This window comes from Cervus elaphus, chromosome 3 (assembly GCF_910594005.1).
Source record: "Cervus elaphus chromosome 3, mCerEla1.1, whole genome shotgun sequence".
Taxonomy (NCBI): domain Eukaryota; kingdom Metazoa; phylum Chordata; class Mammalia; order Artiodactyla; family Cervidae; genus Cervus; species Cervus elaphus.
In genome coordinates this window covers 43,069,731-43,097,702 of record NC_057817.1, presented here as the reverse complement: position 1 = coordinate 43,097,702, position 27,972 = coordinate 43,069,731, and the positions used below count along the sequence as shown (strand labels likewise).

At 35.8% G+C, this 27,972-nt stretch overlaps 1 protein-coding gene across 4 annotated transcripts; it reads left to right on the top strand.

Moving 5' to 3' along the window:
- The first annotated feature begins 107 nt into the window (after positions 1–107).
- On the top strand, positions 108–27,972 carry CPSF6 (cleavage and polyadenylation specific factor 6). Of its 4 annotated transcripts, none has more exons than XM_043887568.1 (11): positions 108–321; positions 8,115–8,324; positions 9,730–9,833; positions 13,146–13,291; positions 14,207–14,380; positions 14,510–14,620; positions 15,071–15,575; positions 17,637–17,752; positions 18,474–18,627; positions 20,494–20,686; positions 27,532–27,972. In XM_043887568.1, exons 1-10 carry the CDS (start codon positions 262–264, stop codon positions 20,681–20,683), a joined length of 1,770 nt encoding a protein of 589 aa, XP_043743503.1. In that variant the 5' UTR covers positions 108–261; the 3' UTR covers positions 20,684–20,686; positions 27,532–27,972. The 4 variants fall into 4 exon arrangements, with proteins under 4 accessions (XP_043743503.1, XP_043743511.1, XP_043743519.1 ...); XM_043887576.1 differs by having other exon boundaries at positions 112–321; positions 20,497–20,686; XM_043887584.1 differs by lacking the exon at positions 14,510–14,620 and having other exon boundaries at positions 117–321.

Sequence of the window (27,972 nt, the reverse complement as noted above, 5' to 3'; positions counted from 1 at the left end):
CGACTGGGACCACCCCCGCCCCGCCCCCCCAAGCCTAATCCAGACACACAAAAGAAACCGCCAGCGCCCTCCGAGGTGCAGTTTCTCTTCTCCGCCCGCCGAGCAGGCGGCGGCGGAGACCCGCGCCCCCGGCTGCCCCCGCCTCGGCCCTCGGGCCTCGGAAGTGACGCAGCGCGCCCCGCCCCCGCCGCTAGATCCGCTGCTGCTGCCGCGGCGGGCGGACCTGCAGGAGGCGGCGGCGGCGGCCGAGGCCGAGGGAAGATGGCGGACGGTGTGGACCATATAGACATTTACGCGGATGTGGGCGAAGAGTTCAACCAGGTACGTGTGGGCCCGGGCTCACGCCGCCGAAGTGGGCGGCGCTGCGGCCGGGACGCGGACCTCGGGCCCGCTGCGGGCCACGAGCCGGCGCGGCTGCAGACCGTGCGCCCTTGGCGCCTGTGGGCCGCGCCGCCCGATCCTGGCGCGGCGCCCCCCTCGCCCCTCGTTCTACCGCGTCGTTTCGTGGGCGGCGGGCGCCGCCACCCCTCGCGGGGCCCCGAGCGCGGATGCCGGCCACTGTGCAGCCGCCGCCGGCTCCTCCCTCGCCGCCGCCTCGCTCCCCATTGTTGGCGGAGGCCGGCGGGCGCTTCCCGCCTCGCTAGGCCCGGGTGGCGGGGCGGCGTGTGCGCGGCGGGGAGAACGGGCCGCCCCTGCGCCCCCTCCCCCGCGGCTAGATCGAGGAGGCAGCCCGGCGGGGCGCGCGCCGGCCTTCTCGCCCCTGGCCCTGCCGCTCGGGCTCCGATTTCTTCGGTCGCTCCATTTTGTGTCTCTGTCGCCGCTCGGTCGTCTCATGGAAGGCCGCGTTCACGGCCCTTTGTATCCCGCGCGCCCAGCTTCCTGAGCTCCCCTGCCCGCGTTTGCGACAGGTTTCGGCGTGGCGCCATCCCGCTCCTTCTCTCACTCTTTGGGAGGAAGGCTTCGGTGCGGGCACGTTTGCAACAAGTCCTTTGACTTTCGGACCCATGGATCGTGTTTAAAAAGTCGGTGCACTGGTCCTACCTCGGTGGTCGAGGGCTTGCAGTGCCTCTGAGGCCCAGTCGTTCTCGGTCTTTGTGATGGAAATATCAGTGAAGATAGGTGGCCCGGGCCAAAAGGAAGACTTGGAAGCGCGAGGGTTGGATGGAACAAAAAAGATGGTAGCTCACCAAGAGAAGAGATCAGAGTAGTGATTAAAGAATCTCACCCGAAATTCACATGGTGTTTGTTAGTTTTAAAATAAAGGGTTATAGCTGTTTGCCGATTTCCGAAAGCAAAATGTTTACTGTTCTCCGAGGGGTTTGGAAAGGCTGGAGAAAGTGAGAATGCAAGGTTTTTCCGGTATCAAACAGGCCACAGTTGCCTAGGACTAGCCGCGGAGCTATGATGTCTGATGTGCATCCTTGCAAAAGGTTGTTACTAGAGCAGTGACGTTTAAGCTGTAAGCAATTCTGGTCACATCTGCTGTCTTTTATATAGTAACACATTAAAAAAAGCAAATTGTGTTTAACTGCAGTGTTCCTAATAGCTTTCTTACATTTTCCAGGTCCATGTGAGAAGCTTAGTAAAATTCTGGTTAATGTGTTTTTGTGGGTTTTTTTCCCCCCTCCATTAAGGATTTTATTTGTGCTAGGAGTTAAGGATTTTTTTAAATAGGGAAAACTAGAAATCCGGTTTTTGTTTTGTTTTTGTTTTTTTGATGGATGATGGTGCCCTTAAGTTTAAATATTAGAAGAAAAGTTCAATTAGCTTTAAATGTTTTCTACTCTGTTAAAAAAGAGTATATTTAAACGTAACTCATTGTTATCAAATGTTTTTAAAATCTTTATTGTGTTGCGCTTAAATTTTTTTTGCTATGCCTGAGTTGTGTCAGTGACAGTTTAGAAAGTTACCTTGAGTGCTAAACACAGTCGGATTCTAAGGCTTTTTTTAAGGTCAGTAAACAAAGACCTCTGGGAAGTTTCTTTTCCCTTTATTTATCACATGAGTGTAACATTCCCTCTACAGGAGGTCCATATCTGCAAGTAAAAAAACAAATGTTCAAGGCAGTCTTCATTAGTTCTCTCCCAAGAAAATATATTTCCTTTTGTCTTTCTAGTCACAGTAAAGGAAGAACTGGACTACAGTTTTAGAATTGAGCATCGTTTACAGCCTTTTAATGAAATACTTTTTAGGTTTTTGCATACTTAATTTGGGATGGGCATTTTTCTCATCTGTATCTGGATGGAGTGATACTTGCTTATCTCGGTGCACCAGCTAGTGCTGACCGAACTGGAGGAAAGAAGAGATTAGAATTTGGTAGCCTTGATGAACTGCTGTATAGAGTTCTTTTAAAAATAACTTTTTGTGGATTTTACCTATAGCATAATTATATTGCACATGTGTCTGAATGGTTTTTTGCCTCTAGGATCTTTATACTTTTGAGTCAATTAATGGCATTGAATAGAGACTATGTTTTTGTTATTATTTTGTGTATCGCTGGCCTTTGTAATCCACTGCTTGCTCTGATAATTCCTGTTCACAATATGGCCATAAAAGGATAGTTGATGGTTTTTTAAGGTTTGTTCTTAATTTTTAAAAATGTCACTAGTATTGGAATATTTACCTGAAATTTTTATCAGAATTAGAAGCAACTACAAAATTGTTGTTGGTTGATTTAATTTGCATTCTTATTAGCTGGTGACATTACTTCTGCTGGTTGCTAAACTGACTTTATTTTGTTGTAGTCGAGTAGAATGTTTTGCTAAGTATAACGGGTTTTATTTCGGCCTCTAAACTGCTGTAAACATTTAAAAGATCTCTTCAATGTGAGCTGTAGTTTTAATTGCATTGAAATTCTTTGTAGTATATGTATTTTTTATTTTTTCTGTTTTAAGTAGTTATACTTGTATGATGTTCATTTCATGTATGTATTTTGGTAAAGAGCAGTGTAAACCTGTCTCAAAAAGTGAGATATTCAACTGTCTTAGAAACTTTAATTTGGAGATGATGTGAGAAAAAGTTACTGAAGCTATAGAACAGCACCTTTCTTCACCAGATGAATTTAGAATGAAGAATAAAATTGGAGAAGGGAAGAAGGCACAAGGACCTCAGTTATCCTTTATAGCTGCTCTTTAGTTCTTAAATTGAAGATCTTTGGATGGAACCAAATTGGGAACAGTTGCTCAAGTGGAAGATTTTGGACTCCTTCCAAACCTCTATACTCCTTGGATCTGGAGTTGAAAAGAAAGCTGTTGGTTTCAGTCTCACACTATCAACTGAACTGATAGTGTGTATCAGTTCAGTTTGAACTGGAATTTGTACTTGAAGGTAGTAATTACTAGCCTCATGTTTAATAGTTACAGGCTTTTATTTTGACCTAAACTAAACTAAATTTTTTTTAACTCAGTGGTTCATTATATATTTCTTAAGTATTTTGTATGCCAACAAGGAAGGATACAAAGTTTAGATAGTGTCTAGACTAAGTGCAGTGTAGTGGGATTATGTAAGAAATACGACACTCTGACAGGTCATGTGTTACAGAAACCACTCTTTTGTGTCTGTCTTTATGTGAAAGATTTTTGTTGGCGGAGGAGAGGAGCTGCTGCTGCTGCTGCTAAGTCGCTTCAGTCGTGTCCGACTCTGTGCGACCCCATAGACGGCAGCCCACCAGGCTCCCCCGTCCCTGGGATTCTCCAGGCAAGAACACTGGAGTGGGTTGCCATTTCCTTCTCCAAGAGGAGAGGAGAGGGAAGCCAAATTCTGAACTTCAGGAAAGCTTATACTGGGTGCACTGAAGTAGTGTGTATTTTGCTTGTTCGGGGAGCAAAACCCTTCATGTAGAATTTAGTTTTTGATATACCTGGTAGTAGGTCGCTGAGAGCAGTGCTCATTCAGTGATCTGACAATCAAACTTCAAAATGAAAATGTATGTAGGTAATGGGAAGAAATTCATTTGGAAGTTACAGACTTAGACATCCTTATAAGTGTACTTGTCTTTATATAATGACTCATAATTTACATTTAGTTATTGTGTATCTACTATAGGCAATGTTTGGCTAATTTTGGAAAATAAGTTTTGTTAGGCAAATATCTGTGACATCTTATTTCTACCAAATTTATATTGAATAGAGAACCCTCTAAGATAAGGCATGTAAGATGGAAACTGAGGTAGGTAGAGACTGATTCAGAAACTTGGGTAGAAATGTTGAGGGGAGCTGAAACTCTTAATTATTTAATTATTTATAAGTAGTTCATTCTGTTGTTCACTTTGTGGTTTATGTGCCATATTTTTGGTACCAAATTGGCTTCCTTACCATTAGTTGAGCTTTTAACAGAGATTGCAAACTGATTTTAATATCTGCTTGAAATGTAAACAAAATCAGAAAGTGAAATATTTTCTAAAAAGATAGGTATGTATTAGATTATCTGTTTTGTGGATTTTGTGTGTTAGTGTATTCTTTTCCATGGTATAGAAAACATTTTATAAGTGCAAAAATTATGTTTTGCTTATATTTCTCTAAATGGAATTTTTTTTTCCCCCCCAATAGAGGAACTTTGAACAAGTGGCCTTTGCTGTGACAATAGTGGTGGTAACATATAATGCAGGAGTGGCATTGATACAATTTTAGGAACACCAAAAGTAGTGTTGTGCGTGTCAGGAAGAGTGAAGGTTATAGGACAACTACCGCAGTCATCCCAGTGATGTACAGTATATCTGACATTCAAATTATATGGGAGGTGATCAGCAAAAGCGTGTCCCTCTTCAGAGCAAGGGCATGGTGATAATGAAAAAAAGGGTGAGAAACATTGCTTTTAAGAGGAGCGAATTGAAATTTGGTTATTTTACTATCCGTCTTAATTTGAGTGTTGTCTCTGACCTGGCTGCAGCTGCTCATGTGTCATGAGGAACATGATCTTGAGATGCAGAATCTTGAAAGTCTACCTTGCCTTTAAAATGATTATCATAATTAAATGTAGGGAATGAAATAGTGGATTTTTTTTTAAACAAACCCTAAGAGCTGTTGCCTACTGGAAGTTATATATATTGTATAGTTCTATTGGTTATTAGTTGCTATGAACAAATAGGGCAATATTTGGTCATCTAAAATAATTAGAGGGGTAATATTGATTATTTTTTGTTTTTGAGTACCATTAAAATTTCCCAATGGTAATAATTGAAAAGCCCGCAAATAGAACTTGACACTGTTGACTCTCTTTCTTTGACAAAGTTTGTCCAGTAGACTTTCAGAGCTCACCTTCTTTATATGTGCTCTGTGCTATTGTTGTTTAGTCCCTAAGTCGTGCCCAGCTCTTTTGGGACCCCATGGACTGTAGCCTCTGTCTACAGAGGACAGGCTCCTCTGTCCATGGAATGCTCCAGGCAAGAATACTGGAGTGGGTTGCCATTTCCTTCTGGGGATCTTCCTGACCCAGGGATTGAACCTGGGTCTCCTGCATTGCAGGCAGGTTCTTTACCACTGAGCCACCAGGGAAGCCGTGACTTGGGATACTCATTTTACATAATTTTAGAATGTGTATGATTTTCCTCCTTTTAGAATGGGAACAGAAAGTAGGATGTGTTCTGTATATAATTATTTTTTTAATCTGGAGGGTAGGTGTGATATGGTGAAGCTGAAAAGGAAGGTTACTGATACTACAGAAGACTGTGTTTTGAGTTGTCTCTTAGTAATGGTGGTAATATATTCAAATTCATTAATATTTTTTCACCAAGTCCAAATGCATACCATGGGGCTAAAAGTACAGGCTGTGGCCTTGGAACTGAGCAAAGCTAACTAGTCTACTTGGAGATCAAACCCCCAGGACTATGGTCTCAATTAGCATCATATTTCAATCAGTTGGAAGCAGTCCAACTACCAGACCAAGTGACTGATCGTAAATATTGGTAGAATCATACCAGTATTGAAAATTGGTTGGTGTCAACATAGGAATTCGTGGATGGACAAAAATAGTAAGTTGTGATTCATCAGGTTAGTGTAGCTGCAATTATTATGCCCGTAAGTTATTGTCTACTTATGTGAACATTTTCCTAGATTTATAACTAGTGAAAAGTCAAATAATACTTCATGAAAGTATAAATTGAAATACTTTCAGTGCTGCTATTAATAACCCTTGCATTCTGTTTTACTCTCCTTCAAACCATATATTGTGATTATAGTCTGCTCAGGAGGATGGAAACAACTCCATTTGAATAATAGTAACAATAATTGTACTTGATGTACAAAACTGGATTGCAAAAGATTTCAAAGTGCCGGCTGCCCCTTGCGGGACACTTGTTGGTATCTTAAGTTTGTGGAATCACTGCTGCAGCCATGCCGCCTGAAGCTTTAGCTACACTGAAACTTCTTAACAAAACTCACCCTTCTTTTTTCTAATTTTTACTGTCACTGCAGTTTGGTCGTGTTCTTTGGTTTCAAAAAACTCAGTTCTCAAAGGTTATTTTGGTATTGCTGTGGAAACAAAATTATGGCATTATTCAGTGATTTGTGGTCTTAGTTTCTGCCCATTGCTAAGGAGGTCTTTCTTTTCTGACTTATCTTAAGATCTTGTCCGTTATTAAATAAGTTACATACATCAGCCTCATAACAATATTGTTATGTAGAGATTCTGTTGCATAATCAGCAAATTGAATAACTTCATTATGCAGAAGATTACCTGAAACGCTCTATGTTATAAGTGGTATTTCCCCTTCTAGATTTTTTTTTTTCTTTTTCTGTTTCTTTTTAAAAAAATCTTTTTCTGGCTTCCTTCTGAATAGCAAAACAAGAGCCATGTTTCCTTGGGACTCTTATTATAACAGTATTTTGTTGATCTGTTCATAGTCATATTACTAATGCCTTTTCAGTGTCATTCTTTATCCCTAAAATGGTTAATACCTAAAACTATTAGCTTCTTCTTACCTGCCATTTGTATTCATTCTTACTGAATTGTATTGATGGAGAAGATAGGAATTATATTTGTTTTCTCAGTGTAATTGCCTCTCTTATTACTTCGACAGAGGAGCCTGGGGGGTTGCAACCAGTCGGACAGGACTGAGTGACTTCACTTTCACTTTTCAGAATGAAATGGTTCACATCCATTTAGGTACTTTGTGGTGGAAAGGAAGTTAAAAATAGAGCTTGCCCTCTGCTACTGGCTAGTCAAGCCAGTGGCCCAGTAACTGTTACCAAAGGCTTTAAATGATGCTCAGTGTCTGCCAATACCTGCATTTCATTTTTCTTGTGCTTGTTTACAGGTTGAACTCTTATTTTTCTATTTTTCTCCTGTTCACATATTTGCTAATTTTTCATTTTCCTCTTACTTGCATATCACTTAGGCATGTAAGTGGCATCTACTAGCCTTGTTTTAATTCTGCTGGTGACACTTGAAGGCAGAACTTTACTAGATTCTTCCTTGTTCATGTCCCTTTTCTCTTGACCATGTAGATATGTTTTGCTAATTGACTATATATCTAAAAAGTCAGGTAAGCATTAACTCTTTGTTGACTGAGAATAATAAAACTATTAATAGACACTAATTTGGATAGTTTAACCTGCATTTTGTTCCTCTTTCCCCTGTTCATTTGTTGTGACATATAGAATCATTTACATAGCCACATTTCTTTATCCCTTTCCTGTGGCTTAGCTTACTATGATTTTTCTAAAACAGCTTCCACAGAATTGGGAAGCATGATCCTGAATACTATAGAAAATAATAGTTGTATTTTTCTGCAGTTAAAAATATTAAAGATTCATAATGGCTCTGATTTTTGTTTGTGATATTTTTGTATCAAAAATTTGTAGTCAGTGTTGGTACTTGTAGAGTATTTTGCTTCCATGAAAAGTTTATTATTTTATTTTGTCTACATGTTATTCTGTTCCTAGAGGAACATTAGTTCCTATAATAAGTATCAGTGGGGAAATAGAATTCATTGTATAGAAATTCACTTTATAGGCACTGTTCAAGAAGTGGCATAGAGTGCAAGATTTGTACTGAGATCTTTGACCTGTGTCTTCTACCAAATTTTTGAAAGAAAATAGTTGAATAATTTGCATTCAAATCTGTTTTAGAAGTCATCTGACTATTGTATAATCTAGAACATTATTTCTGTATCTCAGGAAGCTGAATATGGTGGGCATGATCAGATAGATTTGTATGATGATGTCATCTCTCCATCTGCAAATAATGGAGATGCCCCAGAAGATCGGGATTACATGGATACTCTCCCACCAACTGTTGGTGATGATGTGGGTAAAGGAGCAGCACCAAATGTTGTCTATACATATACGGGAAAGAGGATTGCATTGTATATTGGGAATCTCACATGGGTAAGTGACTTGATTTGCATTAAATCCTTAGTGATTGATTTCAAACTATTCCAGTAGTTAATTTTTTCTCCAGTTTTATAAAATAAGAATTTCAAGTTATTAAATTGGTTCTGCATGCTTTCTTATGCACTGGGGTGGGGGTCGGGTGGGGTGGGGGGGGACGACATACATGTACCTTTTAAATATAGTAAGTACCAGAATCTTCTAGTTCTGAATTTTGTAGACATTCAGCTTGTTTTGGTAGAGATTCCAGTTAAGTGTAGTTCAATTATTTTATCTTTTACTACTCCTACACTTCAGCTATCCCAGCTTACAAAGGAAAATGCTCACATAAAGTCTCAAGCCAGGATTCAGAAATGTAGAAGGAAAGATACGCAATATGATTCTTGTTTTTAAGAGTTTTCAGTATCCAAATCATAATTACAGACATGCTGAGTTTCATTTTTGCTCTTAAATTTGAAATCTGATTTACGGAAATACTGCTATTATATATTGTATTTTAATTTGGTTTATGAGACTGTAGGTTTATTGATTGGAGTTTCATTAGCTGAATGTTTAGTATTATTATTATCTGTGTTTTATTAGAATTGAATCTTAAATATTTACTAAAATAGTCCTGTAGAGTTTTTGCATCTCTATTTAGAAACGTTTATTACACATACTTGAAAATTTAAAAATTGCCTAGAAATCAGTTGTTACTGTACATTTCCTTAATAGTATTTTTAAATGTTTACATATATAAAAAACTGGCCAGTCTCCCATCATCTGAGCAATTTTTATAATGCTGCAGACAGTAGCATTGTAGACATAAAGAGTGTGGTTGCTAAGTAAGGCTGAGTCTTGGCTCCTATGTATGTTTTATAGCCTTGGACAACTTCTTTAACCTCTCTATTGCATAGAGTGTAAAATAGGAATTATATGTAAAATGGGACTTCTATGTTTAGAGAATTAAATATTTGATAAAAGGGTATGGTAGGCACTGAATGAATACATGTTAGGATTTTGTTTGTATACTTTGAAACGTAAGGTGGAGTTTGTTTCCCCAAATAATTTCTCTTAAGAAAAAAAAAGCGGCAGGTGAGATTGGTCTACTGAAAATTTAAGGTCATAGCAGTTGAAAGCTGGAAGAGACCAAAAACACATTAAGGTTTTTTTTTTTTAATTCTGTGTTCTCTGTGGGGGTATGTACCTTCTATTTCCAAAACTCTTATCAACAGACGAAATTATGTCTTCAGGTGCTTTTGTTCTATTTAAAAATTGGAGACTGACTGGCAGTAATTGTACATAGTTTGCACTAAGGATTAATTTTCTCTTGTTTATCCTGAGTTTACCCTTACAAACTAAGTTGAAACAATAAAAATCTTAGATATGTTTTGATGGTTAATGAGGGGGAAATATCTTGCAGTGGACAACAGATGAAGACTTAACTGAAGCAGTTCATTCTTTGGGAGTAAATGATATTTTGGAGATAAAGTTTTTTGAAAATCGGGCAAATGGCCAGTCAAAGGGGTAAGAATTTTGTTTTAATTCTTTTTTTTTTTTCCCCAATGGGATTTAGTAGCTAGCAATTACAGTTTTAGGGGTGCCTTTACTTGAAGTTAATACTTATCTACACATGTGTAGGATGTTTCTTTTCTACACTGACAGGAGGTTCTTGGGCAAAGATTCATTCTCATTTACTGTATCCTGTGATCTACCTCCCTAAAACTAGTGGAGCTGGGAGATTAGGTCTCTTTTCCAATTTTCCTTCGTTTTCTCCATTATGGTTGAACAATGACAGTTTGAAGAAGCATTACTATCCCTGTGGTTAAGAGGTATTGGAATATGGGCAACTGAAGAATAATGTAGCATGGATGTTTTGCATTATTTTTTTAACTATTAAACTACACAGATGAGGTAGGATCATTATAAAATATAGATGTCCAAAAGTAAGACAGTAAAAAAATATAATGTCATCATCTGTGGGTGACTACTCTTGTCATTTTAGTGAATATACTTTCAAGTATTTTCCTAGTGCTTATATTTTTATTGCAAAAACAATAGGATTGCAATTTATGTTTTACAGTGTGCTTGAAACACAGTAAAAAAAATTAACAATAAATATACATCTTCTCTAATGTATTAGTTCTTTCCATCATACTCATACTTTGCTACTGTAATTTATTTTACCGTTCTTATTTTTGGTCTTTGAGTTTTCAGTTTTTGTCTATTATAAATAATGCTTTATTTAAATCTTTGGCATAGATTTTGGATTTTCTAAGAGATAATTTGCTAACTACAGAATGATATCCAGTGTGCCAGTGTGCAGTAACTAGGAATATTTTCAAACATGTGCAGAGTCTGACTGCTTTTCATGAACTTCACATCTACTGCCTGGTCCACGCCACTGTTATCTCATTGAACAGTAGCTTCCTGCCTGGTGTACCTGCCTTCGTTCTGATTCTCTACAGTCTTATATAGACACATAGCAGAAGTTGAAAAAAAGTGACATCAATATTTGTCTCCTCAGAATGTTCTTTTGATTATCCATTTTATTCAGAGTAAAACCCAGAGTCTTCACTGTGGTCTGTAAGGCACTGAGACCTGTTTACCCACTACATCTCTGACCTCATCTCCTACTACTGTTTACTTTGCTATGCTGCTTCAGCCACGCTAGTCTTCGCTGGTCCTCAGACACACTGCTGCTTAAGACCTTTACATTGTTTCTTCTGTTTGATTTACTTTTCCCCAAAATATCCACCTTTGGGATCTTTCACTTCATTCAGGATTCTGCCTGAGTTCCCCTTCTCTGGCCACACTGTGCAAGATCTTCGGCTGTCATCAGTTTCCTTTTTCCCCCTGCTTTTCTTACATTGTATGTTATTCGTTTATGTCTTGTCTCCTACTATATTTAGATTGTAAGTTCCAAAAGAGCTTTGTTCACTATTGTATTCCCTAACCCTAGAATGGGTCCTGGCATATAGGAAGTGGTGCTCAATAAATGTTTCTTAAATTAGTGAATTAATTAAATTGTTTCTAAATGTTGTGACCCAAGGTAATCTTGAATCAAACAGCAGACTTTGTTGACCAGGATCTAATTAAAGGACCATTTTGAATACGAGGGAGTAAAGGCTCCTAAGAGACCTTCTGAGAATAGTTTAGAATATTGTACAACTTTATGAATTGACAATCATTCATTTTTTTCTGTTCTAAATTTATTTTTTCCTAGTGATATAAAATTCACATACTATAAAATTCATCCTTTTAAAGTATTCAAATCAGTGGACTTTATTTATAAAGTTGTACAACCAATCTTATTGTCTATTTCCAGAATGTTTTGATCACCCCCAAAAGAAATCCGGCATCTATTAGCAACTGTCTTTGTGGATTTGCCTGTTCTGAAATGGTATCATAAAGAATGTGGTCCCATGTGCCTAGCTTCTTGCTCTTAGCATAATATTTTCAGGTCTCATCATGTAACATTTGTCAGTAGTTATTTTTTAAAAATATTAATATTCCACTAAATATTACACTATGTGAATGCACCACATTTAAAACCTCAAAAATTTAGAAATTCTGAAAATTTCATCCATTCTTTGGTGGACATTTAGGTTGTTCCCATGTTTGCTGCTATGAATAAGGCCTCTGTGAATGTTCATATATGAGTTTTAGCAGCATTTTTTTTAAGGAAATTGTTTCTTTTATCTAAATAAATTACACTGTAGTTCCCATATGATTTGCAACTGTTCCAAAGCCATCCTTTCATATAGACAGAAAAATCTTTAGTGAAAGAAGTTAAATTTATCAACATTTATAAAAATTTCTAATTTTGTTCTTAAGAATAATACTCCTCTATATTCATGTACCAGTTTGTATGAACATAATATTTTCAGTCAGTTCTGTTAGGTACATGTGTACATTCAGGAGTTATGTTTTGTAGGATTTCAGTTCCCTGACCAGGGATTGAACCTGGGCCATGGCTCTGAAAGCCCCAACTCCTAACCACTAGACCACCAGAGAATTCCCGGGAGATTTATTGGATGATATTTTAACTCTATTATATTTAACCATTTAAGAAGCTGCTGGGATATCTGTCAAAGTGTCTGTACCATTATATATTTTTTCATCAAGCAGTGTATGAGGGTTCTAGTTTATCCCACATCCTCACCAGCACTTGTTAATTGTCTTTTTGATTAGTGTGTGAAGTGGTATCATTACGATTTTGATTTACATTTTGCTGTTAGCTAATGATATTGAGTATCTTTTTATGGTGATGTTATTCGTAGTAATTAAAAAGTGGAAACAGCCCAAATGCCTGTCGGTTGGTGATTTTGAGGAAATGTGGTATATCTCTATAATGAAGATATGAAAAGGAATTAATCACTGACACATGCTTTAACATGCATTAAACCTCGAAAACATCATGCTAAGTGAAAAAAGCTAGTCCCCATGAAGGACCACACACTGTATTATTCATATTTAATAAAGTGTCCAGAATAGGCAAATCTGCAGATTTAGGGTTAGAGGATGGGAGGAAATGGAGTGACAGCTAACAGTTACGGGGTTTTTTTTTTGAATGATGAAAATGTTCTTAAAATTGATGTGTTTATGATGGTAAAACTCTGAGTATGCTAAACAAAGCATTGAATTCTGTACACTTTGAATAATATGATGTGTTATTATAAAAAAAAGTTAAAGATGAAAGTGTGACCATTGTATTATAAGAAATATTTTGTTTTCTTTGGTAGGTAAAATTAAATTCAGACCATTTCATTTTTAATAACAGCAATAACAGTTAATCCCTCCTCACTTTCTACCCACACCCCTTTAAACACCTTTTAGGTTTGCCCTTGTTGGTGTTGGATCTGAAGCATCCTCAAAAAAGTTAATGGATTTGTTGCCTAAGAGAGAGCTTCATGGTCAGAATCCTGTTGTAACTCCATGCAATAAACAGTTCCTGAGTCAATTTGAAATGCAGTCCAGGAAAAGTAAGCACCCCCTCAGAGGCTTTTTTTAAAAGATGTGCATTTTAACCAGTCTTGTTAGCATTTGTTATGTGTTGTATTGGAGAAGTCATCTTAATATTTATATTTAGTTCATTGGAGAATCCATTTTAGAAAATCCATGCATTGAGTTTGATTTAAATTACTGATTATGACTGGTTCCGTGTACTGGAAACCTATTCCCATTTTTCTCTAAATGTTACAGACCCAACATTATACAACAGTGCAAGTATTATAGCCCTGCCATTCTTATCCTGTCATTCCCATCCTAAAGAAAGGAAGAAACTACATTCTAATCCTTAGGTTGAAGGAAAGTTATGTGGATGTCTGTTATGGTGGGGGAGAAACTACTGATAACCAGAAAGTATTCGTTGATTTTCTGCTTGGCACCAAGACCTGTCACCACTTGGTAAAGTGACTATAGAAAAGATTTGCCATTATATATACACTTAAGAATGTTATCACTTAAAGAGATAAACGGATGATTATGTAATTAATGGAAATTTGAGTGGTTGTTTTTCTTAATGTTCTAGCACTTAAAATTTAACTGATGAATGTTGAAGACTTTGAATGATTTATACTTACTGAAATTTAGATTTCTGTTAGAGAATTTTGGTCTTGGCTGCTGCAGAATACTGGTATTTTCAAAGTAACTCATCATTTGTTTATCAGAAATATATTTAAGCGTAGATCTTTTGAGACTTCAAAAGAATTTAAATAGATGTGAATGTTTTCCTAAATGGGTACTTCTCATGTAGTTTGGACTGGCCCAAGGCATCTGGAAGTTAGTAAGCAGTATACATAAACTTTGATTTAGAGTTGTTTCTAATATCTAACAGTGGTTACATATCAGAGAACTATTTTAATAAATGCTATTTATGAGTATTTGGATGTTTGCAGCTACACAATCAGGACAAATGTCTGGGGAAGGTAAAGCTGGTCCTCCGGGAGGCAGTTCACGTGCAGCATTTCCACAAGGTGGTAGAGGACGGGGCCGTTTTCCAGGGGCTGTTCCTGGTGGGGACAGATTTCCTGGGCCAGCAGGACCAGGAGGGCCACCTCCACCTTTTCCAGGTAAAGTTTTTCTTAAATTGCCATGGATAAAATGTGTCTACCTAATACCTCTTTTCCTTTTCTCTCTTTTTCAAGTAATGCATTATTAATGTGACTTACTCTCCTTGTTATGCTATTTTTGGAATCCAGGAAATTTGATCAAGCATCTTGTTAAAGGAACTCGGCCTTTGTTCCTGGAAACTAGGATTCCATGGCATATGGGGCACAGCATAGAGGAATTACCCATTTTTGGCCTAAAAGGTCTTTATTTTTCTCCAAACTTGCTTGACTTATATATAGAATATTTACATCCGTCTTATTTTCTTACCTCTTAAAAAATCCTTTCAAGACCATTTTTCCTTGTTTCACTTTCTAGCTTGACATCAGAGTAGACTATAAGGTGGGTGATTTCACTGTAAGAAGTGTGTGTATGCTGAAAGATGGAAACTATCTCTAAGCATTGTAATCTGTTAAAGTTTTTGTTTCAGTAGTTTTTCTTAAGCATTAAATTGAGCTAGTTAAATGTGTAAGGATGTACTTCACCTTTGTAACTTGTTAGTGTAGCATTTAACATATGGGTTTCATTTAAAGAGAAAGAGTCTTGGTCTTTAAGTTATGCTTTAAAAGTATAATTGTGGCATGAATATTAAAACACCTTATTGAAGTGTTTTTCTTTTTTTTTTCTCTCTTTCTCTCCCCTTTATTCTGTAGCTGGACAGACACCACCACGTCCACCCTTAGGTCCTCCAGGCCCGCCCGGTCCACCAGGCCCTCCACCTCCTGGTCAGGTTCTGCCGCCTCCTTTAGCTGGGCCTCCTAATCGAGGCGATCGCCCTCCTCCACCAGTCCTGTTTCCTGGACAGCCTTTTGGGCAGCCTCCGCTGGGCCCGCTTCCTCCCGGCCCTCCGCCTCCAGTTCCAGGCTACGGCCCCCCTCCTGGTCCACCACCTCCACAACAGGGACCACCTCCGCCTCCAGGCCCCTTTCCACCTCGCCCACCTGGTCCTCTTGGGCCACCCCTTACACTCGCTCCTCCTCCGCATCTTCCTGGACCACCTCCAGGGGCCCCGCCGCCAGCTCCACATGTGAACCCAGCTTTCTTTCCTCCACCAACTAACAGCGGCATGCCTACATCAGATAGCCGAGGCCCACCACCAACAGATCCATATGGCCGGCCTCCACCATATGATAGGGGTGACTATGGGCCTCCTGGGAGGTAAGTTAGTATGCATGGGTAAAAATAGACTTGGTATATTTGATCTGCAAAAGCTATTTTTCACTCTTGTTTCTGAAGTTTTAAAAAATTAGGAGCTTTCCCCAGATACATTATTTTCTGTATGTTTTCTCTTGCAAGAAGCAGTATGATACGGTGAAAAACATACTGAACAGGGTTGGGAATAATCCAGCTCTACCACTTCCACAGCCTTGTGATTTTAGGGCAAGTCACTTTATTTCTATCGTTTTTAAGTTAAAAGAGGTTGATAAAGATACTGAAGCAAGCTAGTGGGATCCTCAAGCTACTTTTAAAATTTTAAAGTCAATATCATCTACCATTGATGACACTACATAGAAAGCTAAAGTTTCTTCATTTTTTTTAGAAATTAGGTCAGTTTATTAAATAGTATCTCATGCTTATCAGGAGTCCTGTGTAGCAAAATTACTAACTTTTAATTAAAGTGGGAACATTAAATAATTTATAAGCATCTTTGGGTAGACAAAGACTTGTAAAACACAGGCTTTATGGGAATTAAAATAGTTAATGGCAATCCTTAGAGAAAAGCTGCATGGAAACTAAAGTACTTTTAAAGCTATCCACGCTCAAATCCTAATCTGGAGAGCTGTGTTAATCTTTAAGAACTACTTGCATTTGTCCCCTTCAGTTTTTGTTGAGTTTATTGTTTGATTTTATATTCTTTAACTGTTCCTGTTGAATTACTCTGTATTTCAGTTTGTCTGAAATTTCATGTCCTGCAGGGATGGATTTGAGCATCTGCCTAATTTCACACAAGTGTACAGGGCCAGGGGAATAAATCTGATGTTGTAGATAAAGTCTTCTGACAGTTATCTATCCATAGACATTGTATCTTTTTGAGTGCCTGGAATACTTTGTTTTCTTTTGAGAAATGTTACATCTAGGAAGGTAGCACAATTTTTCCTCTGTTGGACTTAATTCCAGTGAGCAACTGTCTATTAAGTGTTCATTGTATGGGAGTGGGTTAGGTGGCTTGGTTTGGTAAGTTTAGAGTTTGAATCGCATGTCTTTTTTCTAACATAATTGAATTTCTGTAGTATCAGTTTTTCTAAAAATATTTGTGTGTATGTATTTGGTTATTACTGAGTAATTTTTAATTGGAAGTGAGAGGAAAACTCTTGCTTTTTTTTTTTTTCTTAAGGAAATAGGATGGGTATGAGTCACAGAATTGATCTGAAATCATACATGAATGTTGAAAAACTTATAATTTGGTTAGACTGTTTATAAGGTTTTGAGAATAACAATAACACCTTATAAACATGCAGAAGGTTGTATTAGCTTTTCCTCATCTCATCTGAATGAACTGCTTCTGCTTGCCTCGATTCAATATCCTACCTAGTAACTAATAACTAAGATGGCAAAACGTTTACCTTTTCTGTACTACACACATAGTCACAATTTTTTAAGTTGTCCAGCAGCTTTAGAAAATCTTGGGCTTTAGTTAGGTTTTTTTCAGTAAATATTTGTAGGTACTGAGGATCTTTTATTTGCCAGATATCCTGGGGATTCAGTGGGGCATACAAGATAGGTCTAAGATCTTGTCCCTCCTGGAATGTTATTAGTTAGAGGTTTATTATTATTCTGTTGTAAGTTGGGCTCTGTGCCTAAAGGACCCAAATATAAATGAAACCAGATTTTGGCCCTGGCTTGGGTATTGTTGTATTTTTTGCAGTCAGCATGTTTTGCTTAGATATACATACATATATAGAGAGACATCAAAACAATTTTTTACATGTTTTTGTATGACTGAAAAAATATTTATTGCATTTTATGTAGATATAGCATTTCTGACCTCCAGAAAGATAAGGTTTTTAAATTGCTAGTTTATTTCATTTGAAAGATAATGGTACAAGGGAATTTTGCATACACCTGCTCTGTTTGTATGAAAAATAGCATATTTCAATATGAGAAAATAACTATTAGCTCTGAGGCACTTGTCAAAAGCAGTTGTTTGAATTGCATTACACTATTATGACTAATTTAGAAAATCTTGAGTATGATTGAAGGTTTATTTTGATTTTATAGGGAGATGGATACTGCAAGAACGCCATTGAGTGAAGCTGAGTTTGAAGAAATCATGAATAGAAATAGGGCAATCTCAAGCAGTGCTATTTCAAGAGCTGTGTCTGATGCCAGCGCTGGTTTGTATATTTCTTTCTGTATTAATATTTCTTATTTATGTTATTAGGAATGACCTAAAATTTGTAAAAAATGATTTCAGTTTTGGCAGTGGGCAGGCTTTCCCTGGTTGCAGCAAGCAGGGGCGACTCTCTAGTTGCAGTGCACTGGCTCATCATTGTGGTGGCTTCTCTCGCTGCGGAGCACAAACTCTAGGCACACAGGCTTCGGTAGTTGCAGCACCCTGGGTCAGTAATTGTGGCGCATGGGTTTAGTTGCTCCGAGGCTCTTTTCCACTGTACCACCAGGGAAGTCTAGGCATGACCTAAAGCTTTTAAGTACAACTTTGAAGATGGGTCATCTACATGTATATTTCCCAGTCATTACCTATCTTTTATTTAAAAGGCATTGAAGGGAACTGTATGTCACAGTGTAGTGAAATACCCCTAATTTAAACATTTTAGATATAAATTTAAGTATTAGCCCTGACATTTAATGGCTCAGGGGCCCTAAGGCAGCTCGTTTATTCCCATATTTACTAAATGATCACGTGTTATTGCTATAACAACAACAAACTTCATGTACATTAAAGCCTTTCCCAAATGATGAAACTGAAAAAATGAAGACATCATCTATAATTATTTTAAAGTGCATTGCTTTTTTAAAATGGTCGCCTCAAATGGTTAGGTGATATTTTTGAAAGTAAAATTTGTTTGACTTAAACCTGTCTCCTTCCACTCACAGGTGATTATGGGAGTGCTATTGAGACATTGGTAACAGCAATTTCTTTAATTAAACAATCCAAAGTATCTGCTGATGATCGTTGCAAAGTTCTTATTAGCTCTTTGCAAGATTGCCTTCATGGAATTGAATCCAAGTCTTATGGTTCTGGATCAAGGTAAAACTTTCCTGTCTCATGTCTATTTAAAATTGCTGCTTTGCAAATAGAGAGAAATGTTGTGTTTGGGACTCTATAGGACTTTGATTTTACTTATTACTGTTTATTTAGCAGCTAATGTGATTTTGTTGTTGTTTAATAAATGTCAGGTGTTTGCTTGCTTAAAACCCTTCAGAGGCTTTCAGTTATTATAATTCTTATTCTTAGAATAAATGTAATAATACAAATATAAACATTGTAAACAGTATGATACAGTTCGCCTCATTATGTACCTCTCTTGCTCACTATTCTCTAGCAATATTGGTTTCCCTTTTCTTCCTCTTGACATATCAAACTCTTGTTTCTGTATTAACACTTGGTATTTCTTCTACTGGGAGCCTTTTTCCTTGGCTCTTCACATAGCTGTTCCTTCTTCTTTTCTCAATTCAATCTTTCTAGGAGGGGGTCTTCTCCCAGGTTATTCTGATTATTCTGTTTATTTCTTTAATAATTCTTCCTGCAATCTCTTCTTTCTTATTGTTGTTAAGTATTGTTACTTATTGTTCTTTCTTATTTCTTTTCACTAGAACACATTGAAAAATGGGAGGGGTCTTATTTACCTGTCTTGTTCATTAGTGTGTTTGTAATATGTAGAGAATGGGTGCTAAATAAGTATTTCTTGGACAAGGGAGTTTATGATGTATTTCTTAGGGTTTTTTTAAAATTAGGCAATTCTTTTTTTGGCATTACTGCTAACGTTGAAATTTTACATATTTTAGAAAAGTAAAGCTTAATCTTGACATGATACTTTTAGGTCTTTGGTGTACTTACCAGGTGGTAGAGTCGTCTTCATTAAGCTAGGAAAAGGAGCTTGTCTTTGTCGTGGTCCCCAACTTTATAATTATTACTTTTGTGACCCAGTTTAAGGATCTTTGGATCTCAACAAATTTTCACAGCTAAAGACTGTATCTTACATAGTCTTTTAACTTTTTAAGTCCAGAATAACTTCTACCTTGATCACAAGCTTAACACTTAATAATGTTTGCTAAAAAGAAAAATGTTTGCTAAGTTAAGCTGTCCGGTGCAGAAATACAAAATAGAGATTAAACTAATCGGCAGTTATTTCCTAATTGTGAATTTCAGAACTTACATTAGTAGGATTTCTAAGATATATACTTTGGTTAAAGTATCTGTTTTTTGTTTGTTTCTAAAGGAAGTTCATGCAGCATTTCTCTTTATTAAATAACAGTGTGAATAATTGCTCAGTCTTTTCTAGTGGTCGTGTTTACTGAGTTTCTTCTTTGCTTGCCACTATGCTTCTCAGCACTACCATCCTCCAAGCATACATATGTGTGTATTTCTTCAGGAAGTTTCTTAGCAGGGTAGCACTTACGATGAACCATGTTTTGGCTAGTTATAAATATAAGATTGATACTTACATGTATGTTTAGGTAACTTACAGTAATGGGTTATAATTTTAAGTATTTAAGTCTCATTGTGTATTGAGTGATATCATGAATTTTATTTCTAAAAAACTACTTTTCTATATGTTCGGTTAAAACACAAGTCCTGTGAGATTTTCTCTACTTTACCTTTCCGCTTTTCATTCAGTAAATATCACATGTCTCTTTTAGGCTCCTGGTTGTAATAGATGATATGATGTATTGCCATGGTGTGTCTGCTTCCCAATTTTTAGGTGAATGTTTTTTAAAATGGGATTTCTAGTTCATGCTTGTTGCTGAGTTGGTAAATCATTATTGTCTGTTCAGGATGTTTTAGTCTAAACTATATTTGTAAGTTATTTTTTTGACTTGGATATTTTTAAACATCAAAATATTAAATTTTAAAGCTAATTATGGAGAGCATTAATCCAGTAATTTCTTTTAGAAGACGTGAACGATCAAGAGAAAGGGATCATAGTAGATCACGAGAAAAGAGTCGGCGTCATAAATCCCGCAGTAGAGATCGTCATGATGATTATTACAGAGAGAGAAGCCGGGAGCGAGAGAGACACCGGGACCGGGACAGGGACCGGGACCGAGAGCGCGACCGTGAGCGCGAGTATCGTCATCGTTAGCAGGTGGGTGTTCCTTGTCCTGTTGCTTCCAGCATGCCTGTCATTCATAGTGATGATAACTCCAAGGCTATTGTTTATACAGTATATACCCACATTTTATACCATCCAACTACTTGTTCTGAATTTAATCTTCTGGAGTCATCTGAGGTAAAGGACAGGTGAGTAATGACAGGTAAACATTTTGACCTCTTATCCTTAAATACTACTTGCTTGAGTTACAGCTTTTAGGTCTCAGACTGTTAGTGATCCTAAGAAAGCAAGAAAATAATCAAGAGGACTCATTGTCTACTTCTAAAATCTAAAAATTGGAATTCTCTTAATCACATACACAGTTTGCATGTGATTTAAAATATAAAATATGAGTTAATTCTTACTGTAATATGCTTGGACTTCAAAAAATAAATTTTAAGTTTCTCTCCTTGAACTAACTAACTATCCCTAAAAATTTGAAAGACAATCTGACACTTGTTGCTAGTTGGAAGGTGGTTTGTTAGCATTGAGAAAAACTTTTTTTTTTTGAGAAAAGACACTTTTCCTGCCATCTGGGCTTTGTTTTTAAAAGAAATAGTATTCTTTGATTTGCAAAGAAGATAAGAAAGTTACTCAGTTAAAATGAATTCAAGGTATTCCATGTAGAGAATTTTAAGTTGTATCAAATCATACATCTCAGGTTAGAATAATCTTGAAGTAATTTTCTTTGATGTTTCATTCATAAACCATAATCATTATGTCTTTTTTTTTCTGTATTTTAAAACTATTGTGTACATTTTTCATTAAGCGGGAAGAGTTGTCTGTTTATACTTCATTTTCACGTGTAATTTTATTTTTATATTTGTGAACAGCATTTATTCATGTGAAGAGTGGGAAGAGGGCACTATAAGGCTTGTGCATGTGACACAGAAGTTATTCTGTAAACAGGTTTTTTTTTCTTCATAGGTTGGTGGCATATCAAAATTAAATTAGACTAAAACCAATCCCTTATAGGTTACTACATTTATTCATGTGAAGAGTGGGAAGAGGGCACTATAAGGCTTGTGCATGTGACACAGAAGTTATTCTGTAAACAGGTTTTTTTTTCTTCATAGGTTGGTGGCATATCAAAATTAAATTAGACTAAAACCAATCCCTTATAGGTTACTACTTTACATGACTATTTTCCGTAACTAAAATTGGGAAATACTGAAAATTCAGTAATTGGTAGTGTTTAAATTGTAATGGGCAAAACCAAAGACTTGTATGTAATTCTGTGACAGAATAGCAGTTTCTTTAAGTAAAGTAGGTATATTTTAGCAAATGAGATCCTTTTTTAAGTAATACTACTTAGGAAACAAGCAATGTAAGTCTTATTTTTGTGGTATACAAATAAGTTATTATATTATTTACAGTTTTAAGAGCTTTTTGAAGTGAAAGGCAAGTTTTAATACTTTTCCTTGCATTATGAATATGCATCTTGAATATATATCAAATTGTAATTTTAAAGTTCTCCATGTACTGTGTTATAGAACTTAATACAATTTTCAAAACATTATTTTAATACAAGGCAAAATTTTTTTTTACTTTTAAAACTAAGCTTTTTGGAATTGATATTGTTTTTGTATGTAAGAATTGAATGTTGTATCATATAAAAATAAACATTAGATTTTTTAGATGTAGTCCCCCTCCTCTCCCCAAGTTGAATGGGCCTGATCCCGTCTTAAAAAAAACTCCGAGTGCCCCTCAGTTGCTTTAGGTGAATTATGGCCACCTTAGTGAAATGCTTAATGTTCATCAGTCATTTCATTTAAAGTAAGATACAGGTCCCTCAAGTTTTATTTTTACTTAGACTTTGTCAGTTATCAACAAGCTTCTGGTTACTGAAGTCATGAGAATGGAACTTGCATACATTTTCAATCTTCTTCAGGACTGGACATGCCCATCAGGGGCATTCTGAACCAGTTTATATCCAAAGTTAATTAACAGGTTTTCCTACTGGTTTTAGTTAAACTAGCATAAATAGATAAACTCTTTCTGAAAAGTCCATTGTTAATTTTAAATACCTTGAATTAACTAACATTACATTCCAGTAATGGGTACACCTAACTATATCATGGTTTGAGTTTCATTACATTCAGACATTAACTATGAATTCTTAACTTGCAAACTAAATATTGTCGGCATTTTTTCTTAATCGCTGATGTATACCATACCAAAATTCCCATGTTTTGCTTGTACATTATAATCAGAATTGAGTTGTAATATTGTTATGTGCCTTCATCCAAGCAAAATTTTACATAAGCATTTCCAGTGCAAAAAATTTTGTTAACCTGGAATATTGTACCTTTGCTATATACCAAAAAGTATTTATTGCTGATGTAGACATGGAATAAGTGAGGTGGGGGGAATTGGGATTAAATATATCCAAGTGAAAAACTTTCCTAAACAAATAAAAAAATTTGCACATTTAATTACCATCAAAATAAGGTCTATTGACCTTTTTTAGAAGTTTTAAAATATGAGTCCTTTTGAACTTTCATGTAAACCTTAAATGGACTAAATGGAATAAGAGTAATTTGGAAGCTGAAGTGAATGTCACTGTTAAGTCTGTATACAAAGAAAACAATAATGTGACCTATTATTAAAGTGATGATGAATGGCTTAAAGGGCAAGTTCTTAATTTAACTGGAAACTTAATGATGTTGGCAAGCTGTTAATGTCTGTCCCATCTTAATTTTTTTGTGTTTGAACTGTTGGTAATGTTAATTGCATTTTCTCATTTAAAAAATGTATTAGTTTTTCTAAAAGCATTTAATATCTAAGTTCAAATATATAATATTTTAATGAGATATCAATATTGTGAATTTCAGCATGTAAATACATTGTGCTTCGTATTGTGTAATTTTTGCCTCAATTCTCAGACCACTCTGAGCAAAACAAAAGTAGTTCAGTGTTTTTAATATTATATGCTTTTTACAGAAATAATTTTATTTTCTAGTTATTTTCTTTCGTCTTTCTGTTATTACTTGTTGGGAACAACACTACTCAGCACATTTCTGTTAATGGTTCTGCTTTTGTTTGTGTACTGAAGAGTAATGAAAGGATTTTTTAAAAATACTTTTTATTCATGCTTTTCCTCTCCCCGACACATGACTTGACACATTCTCAAATCATTATCCATTCCTTTGATTAGATTTTTAAGCATCATGTATGGGGTATAGGTTAAATAATTATACTTTCCTTTGCTATATGATTTCTCTTCTCCTATCATGAATTTTATGATCTTAGATTTTGTTGTCATTGTACAAGATTTAGGGTGTTTTGCATTCCTTACTCAGTTTTTTAGCTTTGCATTAATTTGGGAAAAACAAACAAAAAAAGCCCAAAGAATCGAATGTTCTTTTTTAAATGTTAAGATGTTTTATCTCCTTAAGAGTTAGTGTTACTTTGAGTCTTAGGTGAAAATTAAATACTTCTAATTATCTGATAAATGATACTGGTGGTGATGAGATTTAAAAATTATTTCTGCAACTCTTAGGTCATCTGAGATCAGACTAGTATTGCCCAGCCCTGTGTTTATGTTTCCCCGTATATTCTAACTGCTTCATTTGGGTATGCTACCTCTTACTTTTGCTTTAATTTCCCTTGCTTTTAGTATTATTAGCGAAACATGTGAGACTACACAGGTATGTTAATTGCAGTGAGAATAGGGTAGTAAGTGATCCCTAGAATGTATGTGTAGTGTGTTTTGCTCACTGTGGTTTAAGAATATGGTTTTGTTTACAAATAATTAATGTTCCCTGTTTCTTTAAAAAAAAAATCAGTACCAGTGTGAGTCACTTTGATCTCTCACCTTCATTTCAGTGTAAAATTTGCTACCATTGGTTTAGTTTGTGAATTAGATTGTTTTGAATAAATATTTAATTAGAATGAATAGTTAGCATTGTTTAAAAGAAGCCTAATAACCAAAAAAGGAGTAAGGGTGTCATGTATGCTATCCAGATTTACTAATATAATATGCCTTGGTGGTAGCATGTTTTAACTCTCAACAGTGAAATCTAAATCACAGCTTATTTTGAAATGGCCATTTTGTCAGATTTTGGAGCAAAGATGAGTATTCTTTGTGAAGTTTATTTTTCTGCCATTTAGTAGACTGCCTGGCGCAGCAGTCATGAATTCTATTTCATAGTGTAATAAAATTCTTTAGTTAAAATGAGGTAAGTACTGTCTCTAGAAGTGGAAAGATGAAAGTATAAAATGTTTTGGTAGTAAGGGAGTTTTTTGTAAATATCTACCATAAACAAGATTTTGTGTACTGTGTTCTAGTCAATGCAAGAAGGGATGTTGATTTTAAAAAGAGTTGTATTTAGATACTTCTCTGTTTTCTGCCCACCTCATCTCCATTCCTCTCATCAGGAAATTTTCAGATAAAAAGTGAATTTTATTATACTGAGTTAATAAATTAGAATCCTTCAAATTCAATATATTAATGTGAAAACCTGTAAGAGATCCATATCTAATATATATTTGAATCTTTTACTTGAAAGATGAAATAACTGATACCAGTAAATTTTCTTGGATAAATTTCTAACAGAAGCATTCATAATTTGAGTTGTTAATGCTGACTTGATCTTAAATTATCTCGGGGTCCCCTGGCAGCTCAGCTGGTAAAGAATCTGCCTGTAACACAGGAGACCCCTGTTTGGTTCCTGGGTTGGGACGATCCCCTGGAGAAGGGATAGGGCACCCACACCATTGTTCTTGGGCTTATTTCAAAATGCAGGTGCTTCTCTGTATTGAAATTTTAACTTAGTGATCACTTTATATACTCATTAAAGAGCCATAGATTCCATCTGTCTCAGTTTTTTTAACATCTGTTGACATAGATCTTCCTATAACTGATAGCTAAAGCAAGACATTGTGTGGCTTTGACGTTATAGATTTGACTGCATGGTATTCTGAAAATATGACCACTGAATGTATTTGTTACTTTTAAGCTTCTTTTTTATATCTTTGTTTATGTAGATTTCTGCCTAGAAATTTGAGACTATAATATGGAATTGGGTTATTGGAAATGGGTTGTATTGCCTTCAATTTTGCCTTTTTTCGAGATTGTAAAATTTGTATTTCCAAATGGATACATGTAAAGTGTTTAGAAGTAGAAATAAAAACTGTCAGATTATCCCCCAGATTTTATGTTTGTATGGTAAAAATTAGAGATTTATTAGTAGTAAAAGTCTTATCTCTAAAGCAAGCAATAAATGTATTCATCCTAAAGATATATGTTGTAATTTCACATACAGGATTCTTTACATATAAAGTAGTAGAACTTCTCCATTCGGAATGATATAAAATTGCAGAATATGCCATATGGTTTTTGGAAGGGTTGGGTATTTTTGTTTTGCTCATTGTGACTTAATTTTTCCTTTTTAATTAACCCTTCCAATATGACAGAATAATTAGGGAGATAGTGTTCTCTTGCAGTAAGAATTGTGAATTTCCTATTAATGTTGTTGTTTTTTTTTTTTTTTGGTTAGAATATATGCTTTGTCTCTCTTTAATGCTTCAATACCAGTTTGTCTAAGTATATTGAAAAGTAGTAAAGATATGTGAAAGCCAGCCATCTTCCTAGATTTTTTCTGTGAAATAATTCCACCAAAAGCTTTATCAACATAAGATAAAGTACAATAAAAGGTAGCATTAAAAAAGGCTTAAGTATATGAAAAATAAGGGCAAATAAAAACAGTTTGAAAGTTTCAGGATTATAGTATCTGCTTTTCTCTTTTGCAGTTGTAAAATTTAGGTTTTTACTGCTAGGCAATGTGAATATGTGTATTGATGCTCTTAAATGCTTACACCCTAGTTGAGGAGGAAAGGACTTCAAAGAAAATTTATAGTTAGTTGTGACAGAACACTAATTATTCTTAATTGTAGACCAAAAAGTATTCTTAATTTTATGGAAGACTGTTACTAAACAATGTGCCCTTTTGCCTCTTACATCATCTTATTATTGACATGCTCTCTTGGAATTTATATTTCAAATAACTGGTATTTCAGTGGTCACTAATATCACGTTAATTGAATATGTTTCCTTTGTGAACCTCTACCTGAAGTTTGCATTTTTATGTATTCCTAAAATTTTAGTTTATCTCATTTATTGGGTTTTTTTTTTTCTTTTTGTGAGTTTTCAATGAAATTTGTAGATTCCCATTTAGCTGGTTTTGGCTTAGTTTATATACATTAGATATTTTGATATAGGTGAAATAGAGTGACAGTACTGTTATAAATTTGTATATGTCTAAAGATTTGTACGTGAATGTCATATTTATTTACATGTGCATACTGAGCTTATATTTACAAGTTTTGTAACATGGAGGTCCGTTTGATTTATACTTTCAGAAGTTCCTGTATACTGTCAAATACAACTAATTTGTAAAATAATTTATTGCATTTATATTCAATTCTCATTTGTTTATGAGTTACATAGAATTTATGTGGATGAATGAAAAATATTTACATTAAAATCATACAGGCATTTTCCATTTTTGTAGTATGAATACTTTAGAAAATGACTTATAAATGTTTCCATCTTCACAGAAACAGTAGCTGCTACATTTTCATTTGCTTCAGTCATTAAATTTATAAGGCAGTAATACTTAAGAAGAAGGAAATCAGAATGTCTCTTTTAATCATCACATAAATTGGGAGCATTCTCCATCACAAAGGCAGCTACTGTTTCAGTTAATTCTTATTTTGTGTTAGAATACATAACAGTGAAGTAGATGCACGACTTGTGTATGTATAGTTAAGCCAGCGTTTTTCTGTGTATTATGGGGAATAGCAAAATCTACATCATAAATTTTGACACATTACAGCTGAAGGAAGAGGAACACCTTCCAAGACAAAACAGTCTTCTGGAAGAATGACGCTTGTCCAGCAGTTTGCTTCTTGTGATTGAACTGAACCTGTAAGGATTCATGGATAAAATGAACAGGAATAGATCTGAATAAAGCAAATCTGCATAAATGGTAACCAGTAGCTCTACTTTTATTTTTTATGTTGCTTAACTGTTTTATTTGAAGGAAACCTGTGTGATTTAAAAAGTTAAAGCTTTTGCAACTTTATTACTGGTTATATACATTTGGCCATTATAATGTGCAAGCAATTGGAAAAAAAAAACGTCAAGTAAATGCTTGTTTTATAGTAGTTTGTTCTTGTTAAAAAACTGTTCATATGATGATGTCTGTAAACAGCACCACTTTGATTACAGTAGATGTAGTGTTGTAATAAACTGTTCAATGGGGCTGATGTGTAAA

What these genes read in the sequence shown, in the direction of transcription:
- CPSF6 (XM_043887568.1), top strand. Translation starts at nt 262, where the DNA reads ATGGCGGACGGTGTGGACCATATAGACATTTACGCGGATGTGGGCGAA. An exon ending in TGGGCGAAGAGTTCAACCAG is followed by an intron (nt 322 to 8,114) that starts GTACGTGTGGGC and finishes TCTGTATCTCAG; the next exon opens with GAAGCTGAATATGGTGGGCA. An exon ending in GACTATGGGCCTCCTGGGAG is followed by an intron (nt 15,576 to 17,636) that starts GTAAGTTAGTAT and finishes TTGATTTTATAG; the next exon opens with GGAGATGGATACTGCAAGAA.